A 10,606-nucleotide genomic window follows, 5' to 3' on the forward strand; every position below is an offset into this window, starting at 1 on the left:
ATAAAAAATGTATTCATCCAAGTTATGCGCGTATAACAATCAAATTTCTATATTCTTAATTGACTTTTCTACTGTAAAAATTTGTCTTTGGAAGCAATTAATAGAATATTTAAGAATATGGAGGTTCTGTGTAAGTGTATTGTATACACTCATCTACACTAACCTTTTGACATGAGAGACACGCCGCCGAACGTGTGTCGATTGTTTATCTCAAGAGCCGAACGATGCTGGCCAGTGGATCGAAATTGCGGGTAAATAATTATTGACGCGATGACATAAAACTAAATTAACGCACATACATAGTGTGGAATATTTCCCTTACTTTAGATACTAGCGCTTCACGGTTATAGGCAATCGGACGTGATCTTCAGTGCTAAATTGGGAGCATTGAGAAAAGGATTTAAAAAAGAAATAGATTTCACGTTTGTAAGAGCGCCGCATAAGGTCCCATCCCAGGATGGAACTGATCAAGTGGATACGGATGAAAATGGTGTGAAAGAAATATTAGTAAAATCACAAAGTTTCTCCCATCATCACCCTGCGCGGTGATTGCAACGTGACTCGATGAACATTAACGATTTTGCTACGTATGAATTATAGGATACGGATGGTGGTTTAATACAGAGGATCATGTGTTTAAAGCCAGAGTACCTAGCGACTTATGTGTAGGATTTGATGAGAGTGTAGCTGTGATCGAGAAGGCATTCTTGGAACAAGGTCCTTTCGATGGCATATTAGGTTTCTCACAAGGAGCTGCTTTTGTCTCTATACTATGTGCAATGAAGAAGAAGAAAAGTAAAATAATATACATTAACGCATGTTATTATATGCAAACATGTATGCCTACATATGTAAAATTAATATGTAATTGCCATCTTGCAGTATTACAAATTGAGTTTGACTTTGCTATTATGATATCTGGCTTCAAGTCACTGTGTGCACCTCACGCAAAGTATTACGACGAAGAAATCGATATACCTTCTTTGCATATTTATGGAGAGAATGATCAAGTCATTCCGACAGGTATATGATCAATAATTTAATATTATTAATGTAATAACATTCAATATTACTAAAATACTAAGAGGTTTAATATTGTTAATACATAATTCGTGATGTTGAATAAGAAATCTCATTCGATGTTTGCTTCAATGGTTAATACAATTATTATTTGTATAGTAATGGCAGAGCAAATCAGTAGTCTCTTCCCAAATAAGAAGGAGGTACGGCACGAAGGAGGCCATTATGTGCCGAGTAAAAAATATATTTATAAGGATTTTGTAATGGAAATCTCCCAGTTTTACTGAGGTGCGAAGTTCGCAAACCTTTAGTATTGTAAGAAATTTAGAAATATTTGGTTAATGGTTCATGGCGTAAGGCCGCGCTAGTGTCGCAATGCATGTGTAGTTCATCATGGATATACGAAGGGCGCAATAGGCGCTTGTAGAGGGTCCCTAGGTAACGTAACTATAGGGATCTTGGGGCGCGAGGCGCGTTTTTCAACCGTTTCAACGGTCGTCGTGCTGCGTGCAGATCCGTGCAAGTTCGGTCTTGGAGAGTCGAGTCAGAGATCAGAGCTTCGCCAGTAGTCAATCGCCAGTTACGTTCGTTCCGAAAGGTATTATACGAAAGTTCATTAAAATATATATGTATATATACCCAAGAATCATCTCTTCAATTCATTCGGACATCCTTACAGTATCCTTGGAGAATTCAATTGCATTGCAAAACAAAAACGCCCCCCAATCTGCTGCCCAACAACAGCTACAAGGTCAACCTAAAATATATCGAGGAAAGGCCAAAAATATGATAGATCCAGATGCTATAGCGCGTCCACGAGGCAGGCAACAACAGCCACAACCTCAAGGGCAACGAGCGCCAGGAGGTAAGCCAAAACTCCAGCTACCTTGCACACTTAACAAGCCTACCAATATACCTACGTCTGATCAACTGAAATGCGTAGTCTTAGCAGATGATGATCCTGTGAGAAATTCTGTCTTCGCTCATGGTATCGGCATACGTGAAGTGAACGCTAACAGACGCATGACACCAGCCGCGTCATCCTTAATCGAAGTGAGTCGTTATGTTTATCGCGAATTAATAACAGACGACTTCAATATCCAGAAAAGCATAGTACCAGAATATCTGGATTATTATGCTACTGCACTACTGTGGTTTAGGATTACCAAGCTGAAATGTTTGGCTCACGACGTGTTAACACAAGAAGAGGAACGACTCTTATCGATCATTACTGGATGCTCCCTTTATGTACCTGAACCATTTATGCTTCAGCTGCTCATGTTTGGAAGAATCCAAACCCTAACTGGGGCACATCTCTGTTCGGAGTTTCCCCCCCTGCCTACTGAAGTCGTTCAAGGCTTTGGAGGCTACTACGGACCTATTTCTGCTGACACTCATAATCTTTATGAGGAAATACCTTGTCTCGGAGTAACATCGGAATCCGTTCGTCATTCAATCAGTAATGACCCTCCAGGACGTTATCATTCATCTTTAGAGCGTCCTGCCGACAACATAATACCTAATGAAAATCTACTCGGTTTTAAACCATTAGGTGCGAGATGTGAAGAGGCCAAAAACTTTGCTTTTTTCGCTGGAATTACTTCTGAAGAATTCCCTGTCTCACTACCGAATACCGGAATTAATTTAGATTTTATTCGCAGCATTTCTGGTATTCTTTCCCGGACTAAGACTTTTAAAACAACTCGGCTAGATATAACAACAATGGCAGAGTCTGGATCCATAACTCAAGCGATCATGCAGAAACCCATCCCTGCCACTGAAACAACGCAGAAGCGAGGAGAAATCTACTCTTTCGCCAATTTTGGAGGTCAGGATTTGGCCTCAGCTTATGGTCTCGGTCTCGTGTACACTCCCAATCTATTCAAAGAAGGACTGACACCGGGCTTAATTGCTGAGTGGTGTTGTATCAACACCCCACCCGTCGAATACATCAATAATCGGAATGATCGAAGAGACACTATCCCTCCAGGTTATCGAGAAGAAGTGTTTACGTCCTCAACACAATCGGGCCAACAGTACCGACAACATATGGTACGCATGATGCTTACTACAAAACGGTGAACCATCCTCAGATAAGATCTCTGAGTAGGACTAAGAAACTATTCTCCCACGCAGTATTTACCATCCTTAAAACCATTTAGCAAATATAAGAACTTAAGCAATTAACAATAAATTTTATTTTATTACTGAATTTTATTCCACTAATTTAGCATGCAATTCTATTGGAGAGAATTTAAATGTGTGTATGAATAATAAATAAATGCCAGAGGAATTTTTTTAAATATTAAATAAAAGTATGTAATCATATACAATATATTTTTTTTCTGCTAATGTCATGTAGCATGACATTATTTGCGGTGTGTTGTTACAAGTCTTATCGTAACGTACAGTTAATGGTGTTGCCATTAGTTATAAAACTGTATAAGTTAGACAATAATTAATAGGATACAATATTACAGAACTAAAGATCATTAATTAGAGCATTATATTTTACAATTACGATTGTGTATTGTATATCAGCTCAGATCCAGTCTGCCTTATATGCCACTACCAACGTGACTACCGAACTTGCAATTTAGATATCCACATTACAGGGTCATATATATTAAATAAAAAATGTAATGTGTATTTTACAAAATATTGCATCTTATTTGGTTTTCCTTGCGGTACAAGGACGTATAAGCGAAAATAATATAAAGCACAGATGAACAGGATATTCAATTTGAATCATTATAAAAAGGTATTTTAAAATAATTAAGCTATACCTGTAACTTAAATGTAAGTTGAGGTATTTATATCTCGCATTTTGACCATAACAAAACACTTATGTTAATTTTATAGCTATATTAATTTGGTTTGATGCGCAATAGTGAGCAGAATTTTTTTTACTTTTATTATCACTTTCAGTCTAATAATCAAGTACAAATTAGTACTCATCACATGTCCTTACAAGACTGAAGATCGCATGACTATATAGCATCCTCATTGAATTGAATATTGAAAAATTTTTTGCAGCTCTGAATACTCGTGTAAAGTTGCATGTATCTAATATTCATACGGTATTCGTTACCATAATATTCACACTCTAATATTTCACATACGTGGTACGTAAGATTTCCCTTTGCCCCCCCCTTTTTTTTTACCATCCAGAGCTGTCCTGACGATTACTAAATTGCGCAGAACACAAAACTTCATCGTCGATTGACGCAACATCGTCCGCGTCGTTTCAAGGTGACTGCTCTTGGCCATTGTTCTCTTGGGATTTCATAACGTCAGGGAGGTCCGGCGGTAGTGAGAAGGGTGTCATTTCGAGAGTTTCAAACTGACCATCAGGCTGACGCAGAGCTAAACCGACTAACGCAGGACATTGCGCTTTCGCAGTTGACGATGTCAGTCCATAATCCTGTAAAGTCTTGTTGTCCGACATTAGAAGGTTGTCCTTGTTGAATAGCTGTTGATTTGCCGGTGGTACTTTCATTATACCTGTGAAGAAGAAGAAGAGGGTGTATTAATTGCAATATTAAAAAATGATTTATTTTTTTATGAATCTTTCAGTGCTTCCAATCATTAATCAACACACTATCTGTTATTATTTCTTAATAAACAACAAGCCTAAATCTTTCAAAGGTTACTCAATCTTTGATGACTTATGACAATGTCACTGAAATGTCCTCTTTCGTCAACAATCATTCAAGTCAGATTAGAATCAGGACCATAATAGAATAAATCAGATTTGTTAAAATAATCAAAGAATAAAAAAAGAAAACAAATTAGGTAACAATGATAGTAAGTATTCGAGTAAAACGTTGATTGTGTTATAACAAATATGTAACATGTTTATTGTCATGAAAGTATTCATCTATTCAATTAATTATTAAAGCTAAACAACTTTGACAGTAATAGTGTTCAGCTCAACGGCAATGTGTGTAAAAGTCAAGGAAGATGTGTATCTCACGTTAAATAGTTCATTGACAATAAATGTAAAATTCTGAATAAAATTATATAGGTGAAAATTTCTGGTAAAAAACTCATTTAATTATTCAGAATATTTTTTACGAAAAATATATACGAATTAAATATGGATGATTTCTATAGTATTTTATCTTCAATTTTTACTGTAACGTGCATTCTACATTTCATCTTTGTTACTTGTCCTAATTAGTTGATCTTATAATTTTCCAGATTCTTTAATTTTTAAAATTCTTCGTCTCCTGGGCTCATTTTTCAATCTCAAGATCAAAGTACTTCAAGTAAAAAATCTATTATTCCAGAAAGATTAAAGTTTACATAAATTTTCTTCATGTTTTTATACAGTTTATGTCAAGTATACTATTATCGTATACTTGAGATACATATATAAAATTACTCTATTCTCTATTAACACAATTTATTCTATATATATCACTGATCAGGCCTGACCCTGCGTTCACTCAACGAATCGAGAGGAAAGTCGCTTTATTGAAGCAATAATCATTCAATTACGAATCGCCGAGCGACATGTCGAGAGGACGATCCGTTGTCACAGGTGTGCTCGCGAGAGATACGCGTGCTTTACCTTCGATCATCTTCTTCAGCTCGAGGACCGTGGTGTCGTCCTTCGCGTCGGTGAATATCGTCAATTTTTTTCGCCTGATCATTAGAAATACGTCCTGCAAAACGGGAAAGAGGTCGTCGTGAGATCGCGCTTGAAGGTTAGCCGACCCGGACACGGAATCGTCGGCCGGACGCCAGGCATCAAACGCAAATCCTTACCATTGTGATCCTAATTATATATACACCTAATATTATAATATATAACAATAGGATTAATATGTAATGCCGCTGGAACACGCCAGGCCCGTTTTATAGCTCTCGAGCTCTAATGTTTACCAGCAGCAGACCTTCGGGTCAGGGGTACACACCGGACCCACCAGGGGCACCAGGCACCAGGCCGCATGCAGTAACCCCAGATCGCGGAATTTTCCGACGCATGCGTCGACCCCAGCACGCGCACGCGCGCGCGCGCGCGCGCGTGACCGATCACTTTCATGTAAATTGTAAATAGTAGTGACGTGATACTTGACACAGTGGTTAGATTGGTTAGATGAAACGCAAAAGGGGCCTGTGAAACATTTTTCCGAAAATGTACATTGCATACATTCGTACTCTGTCATTATTGACACGTGTTATCTTCTTATAACGCTGTTCTTTTCAAGTGATGTGAGAAGAAACGAGAAGAAGTAATCGCTTGTTCTTTAAGAGAGGTGCGCATTATTTCTCTTACGTTTCCCATTGTGCATAATTTATCTGGATAAGTCTGTGTTATAGATATTAAGCAAAGTTTATCATATTGTTTGGATACGTCATCGCATCTTGTATTCTATAAGTCGATATTGTGTTTTTGTCACACTCAGTTCACCCATAGGCATCGTACATGTGTATATAACGATGTAACCGTTTCAGTTACAGAAACACTTAATTTTGATGGAATTGACTTGACTTCTGCATCACTATACGTACTTAATATTGACCGTATAGAGTTGGGAGATCTGATGGCAGATCTTAATGAGGAGGATGAGGAGTCCAAAAGAAGGACTTCTTTGTTACCCATCTTAACGGTACTACAAATTTTTATAATATGACAGTTATACGTATTAAAATCTAGCATCTAGTATATATATTTAAAAAAGCACGCATATTATTTTCTATGTTTTATCTTCTTTCAGAGAGAGAATATGCCTTCTTCTTCTTTACATTATAATGATATGAAGGGGATTAGTGTGTATAGCCAACCAATAGGCGAACATTCTCCTTTTTTTGCCTCCCTTGTCCAACAATTTGTAAAGAATGTTCTTAGCTTTAGTTCTCAGTACGGCGGCAGTAACAGCATATCTTACGCCGCTGCTAACATAATTGGGTCATACAGTAAGTTTCCAGAGTATGGAGATTTTCCACAGACGTTTGCCATGGTATGTATATATTTTCTGTCGTTATTCGTTATCAGCTTATAGAAAACAATCGTAACTTTTCTGACTTTTTTGAAATATGAATTTCCAAAATGGGTGATAATATACATACATGAGATGAGGGTTATTAGGATAGAATTTAGGACCCATCGCGTGCGATTCGATTATTTCCACATAGAGCCACATGTTATCTTAATAATAGCAATCTAATTTAATGCTACAAGATCTTATTAGTTTTGGCACTTTTCTGGCTTACTTTTTATTATAGAGAACTTATGGACCATGGTGGGACAAAGCACCTTCGAGATCAATCGATTATATGCCACAAAATAATATGGAGGTTGTGAGCCAAGATTATATTAGTACGTAATATTTGAATTTTGACAAATACGAGACAAAAGTAGATACGCTTTTGTTTAGAAGAGAATATATAATTATTTTTTCCTTCTTGAAGATGTTGAGTATGCTGTAGCTGTATACCCAATTAGAGTCTCTATATACGAAGTATATAATCCCGGGAGTGTAGTTCGAATTTGGGCTCAAGATCCTAACGATCGTTGGTTTCTATTGTGGAATGGACCGCCTCAGATTGTTCCTTCGACGTCACGGATGTTTTCCCCACCTTTACGGTCGTGTGATTTTAAAACTAAAACACTCAGACTGGAGTTTAACCACAGCTTATTGGACTATTACACAGAGCTAGATGCTGTACTGCTCATCGGAACAACAGAATTGATTCTTCCGAAAGATCAATCCCACAAACGGAGTATAACCAATTTATTAAAAAGCATCAATTGCAAGTATCCTTGCCGTTGGGACATACATAATTTAACGCCGGATTATGAAGATGCACACATGGATATAATTCATCTTAAGAAAACATTCGATGAACATTGTATTACATTGCCAAACATGTTTTGCGATAAAAGGTATTATAATTGTCAACATTAAATACAATACTCTTTTTTTTTTGTTAATAATGAACATAATTTTTACCAATGTCATTTCTAGTGGCAGAGTATTGAATCTCTACAAGAGCAAGCTAATATCTCAATTAGGACCACTTTATTACTATGTACCACCTCTTAAAGAGGGATCTAGTAGTATGCAACACTTTTTATCAGAAGAACTTTCAAAATTTACGAACAATCGAGTTTCTTTGGATGAATCCAAGAAGTCAACACATGGCAGTTTTTCCGTGCTTCCTGTAAAGTATTCTAAGAAATCTGTTTCTCATAATGACTTTATTGTAATGTCCTATTTATTGAGACTTTATATTTTACCTTTTCAGCATGAAATAATGATAAAAATATTAAGAAATTTAGACTTGATGTCGTTGTGTAATATGGGCAGAGTAAATAAATATTTCAATAATTTAGTACAAGACCCTCTGCTCTATAAAAGTTTGAATCTAAAGCCGTATTGGCATATTATTAGTACAAAGGCGTTGCACTATTTGGCATTCAAATGCAAATATTTGCGACGATTGGATCTTTCGTGGTGCGACAGCTTTTCTGTCTCGGATCTCGAAAAATTTCTTGACACTTGCGGTAGTCTCTTAACGCACTTACGATTAGATTGCTGCTCGTGTATTGACGACTCTGCCATGCTTAAAATTTCGACGGTATGCAAAAATTTGAATGGTATGTATATAAATATGATTACTATTGTTACATATGAATTATATATAACTAATACGTACATTTATTATTATTATTTTTTTTAGAATTGAGTCTACGTAATTGTGACTCGATAAAGGACCAAGGATTTTTGTGTCTTGAAAATCTTGAATCGCTGGAGCGTTTAGATCTTTATAGAACGCGGATAAAAACTCAAACTCTTTGCAAGATATTGCGAAAAAATCGACGGATGCGTCACTTACATATAGGAGGCACGGACAAGTATCTGAACGTAGATGAAGTTGCAATGGAATTAAGAAACTCGTGCCCAGATTTGGAGAGTATAGATTTATGGAAGGCACACACTCTTACATCACAAGGTATCGATGCCCTCGCTGACTGCAAGAATCTACGGGAAGTGGATTTTGGTTGGTGGTACGTGCGTGTGTCAGTTTTTTTGGAAATGCATGTTTCGTCATTTTACGCAGATTATGAATTTAAAATCTATGGGATCACGACGTGCGAATCTAAGATTTGCAAACTGCGAATCTGCTACTCTCATACAGAGCTACGTGTCCTCCCAGTTTTTTAATATACATATTACTATATTTTTTATTAAAATCTACGTTTCTCTCTTATGTATCTTGAAAGTGGTTGTGCTGTTTTTCTGTTTGCAGTGGCAGCACGACCGGTCATGGTGACAGCTTCCGTAGGTTGTTATCCTCCTGTGAACACCTGGAAAAGGTCTTTTTGGTTTCTTTTAGACAGCTGACCGAACGCGATTTGAGAGAACTGACGCTGTGCAAAAATTTAAAACAGTTGGACTTGTTAGGCTCGCTATACCTAACAACTGAGATATGTTATGCATTTTTCATAAATTGTCCTAAACTGGAGATGATTGATCTCAGCTTCTGTGACAACATTACCGACCGCTCGATTCAGCAGTGGCAGCAAATGTATCCGCATGTGGCCATCAAAAGATTAAAAAACAACGAATGATTAATGTAGAATTTTAAGGTTTAATGTAATAATGTAAAAGGTACCTTCAGAAAATTACATTTCCAAAAACTGCGCTAAGCGCACGTGACTGTTGAAAGAATAAAATAGATTTGCATATTTTACATTTAAATCTATTTTTTCTATAAAAGTAACGTTAAAAATTGTGAAATATTGAGAAATAAACATTTTTGCATAACGCAACTTTAATATCCGCATTCTTTTACATCTCATGAAATATAATCAAATTATATCTTGCACGTTTTACATACTATCGTCGATCGCTCAATTAAAACAAATTTTATTTAATCGTAAAATTAAAATAATCGTGTAAATTAAAATTGCAATTTCAAAAATGCGCTCTCCGCCGCTACTGACTACTGTCGAAGAAGACCAACCGAGATTGGACAAACAATAGGCATTGGCGGTCACAGTTTACATTGTTTACAGTATTCCTTGCGCTGTCTCACGACAAAACTGCCGGTATTGGGTGCATTCGGCAAGAAAAGCAGTTTAAATTGTGCAAGTTTTCGTATTATTTTGAATGCGATGTAGAAAATACAATATTACAAATGCTGCATTTCCAGATCGCATTGCGAGTTAGCACGGAAAATCGCATCGTATGCCGTTGATTAGTGATCTTTAACATGATTGGGCCTTATTTTTAGTTCCTCATTAATTTAACAAGTACAAACCAATCACGTTAAAGAATCACTATCAACGTCCACTAACGTTCACTATCAATGCGAATTAACTTTAATCTCGGTTTAATTCACTTTTTCATGTTTTTTTTTTTTTTAATTTTGAGAAATAAAAAAAAACAACTTGGCCCGAAATTAAAGTCTTACTTTGCAATTTTGCGTCGATAGAAATGGACATAAAGCCGCGCTCTTTTCGCGGCCATTGACGTCGCCTGGCGGCGACGACGCGAACGAGTGCGGGAACGACGGCTGGCCGATCACCGCGCCGCCGCCGCCAAGCGCGCATATGTGTGTGCGCCGTGTC

General features: G+C 36.9%; 3 protein-coding genes across 7 annotated transcripts; 2 read left to right on the forward strand and 1 right to left on the reverse strand.

The window, feature by feature from the left end:
• The first annotated feature begins 8 nt into the window (after positions 1-8).
• Positions 9-3,234, forward strand: LOC112468878 (esterase OVCA2). Of its 5 annotated transcripts, XM_025038256.1 has the most exons (7): positions 9-251; positions 328-490; positions 601-795; positions 883-1,023; positions 1,180-1,618; positions 1,700-1,885; positions 1,964-3,234. In XM_025038256.1, exons 1-5 carry the CDS (start codon positions 225-227, stop codon positions 1,305-1,307), a joined length of 654 nt encoding a protein of 217 aa, XP_024894024.1. In that variant the 5' UTR covers positions 9-224; the 3' UTR covers positions 1,308-1,618; positions 1,700-1,885; positions 1,964-3,234. The 5 variants fall into 5 exon arrangements, with proteins under 5 accessions (XP_024894024.1, XP_024894023.1, XP_024894022.1 ...); XM_025038255.1 differs by lacking the exons at positions 9-251; positions 328-490; positions 601-795; positions 883-1,023 and having other exon boundaries at positions 1,309-1,618; positions 1,964-2,572; positions 2,682-3,234; XM_025038254.1 differs by lacking the exons at positions 9-251; positions 328-490; positions 601-795; positions 883-1,023 and having other exon boundaries at positions 1,309-1,618; positions 1,964-2,073; positions 2,293-3,234.
• Positions 3,235-3,340: 106 nt separating this feature from the next.
• Positions 3,341-5,954, reverse strand: LOC112468881 (elongin-B). The gene is made up of 3 exons (XM_025038259.1): positions 5,794-5,954; positions 5,597-5,690; positions 3,341-4,524 (listed from the first exon to the last, which is right to left on the reverse strand). The coding sequence occupies exons 1-3, from the start codon at positions 5,794-5,796 to the stop codon at positions 4,268-4,270; spliced, it is 354 nt and encodes a 117-aa protein (XP_024894027.1). The 5' UTR covers positions 5,797-5,954; the 3' UTR covers positions 3,341-4,267.
• Positions 5,955-6,098: 144 nt separating this feature from the next.
• Positions 6,099-9,772, forward strand: LOC112468885 (F-box/LRR-repeat protein 4-like). Its single transcript, XM_025038273.1, has 9 exons — positions 6,099-6,284; positions 6,484-6,638; positions 6,747-6,989; positions 7,255-7,348; positions 7,441-7,915; positions 7,998-8,193; positions 8,278-8,629; positions 8,713-9,040; positions 9,283-9,772. Exons 2-9 carry the CDS (start codon positions 6,573-6,575, stop codon positions 9,602-9,604), a joined length of 2,076 nt encoding a protein of 691 aa, XP_024894041.1. The 5' UTR covers positions 6,099-6,284; positions 6,484-6,572; the 3' UTR covers positions 9,605-9,772.
• The last annotated feature ends 834 nt before the right edge of the window (positions 9,773-10,606 follow it).

Source organism: Temnothorax curvispinosus, unplaced genomic scaffold (genome assembly GCF_003070985.1).
Source record: "Temnothorax curvispinosus isolate PA1 unplaced genomic scaffold, ASM307098v1 QBEX01002200.1, whole genome shotgun sequence".
NCBI lineage: Eukaryota > Metazoa > Arthropoda > Insecta > Hymenoptera > Formicidae > Temnothorax > Temnothorax curvispinosus.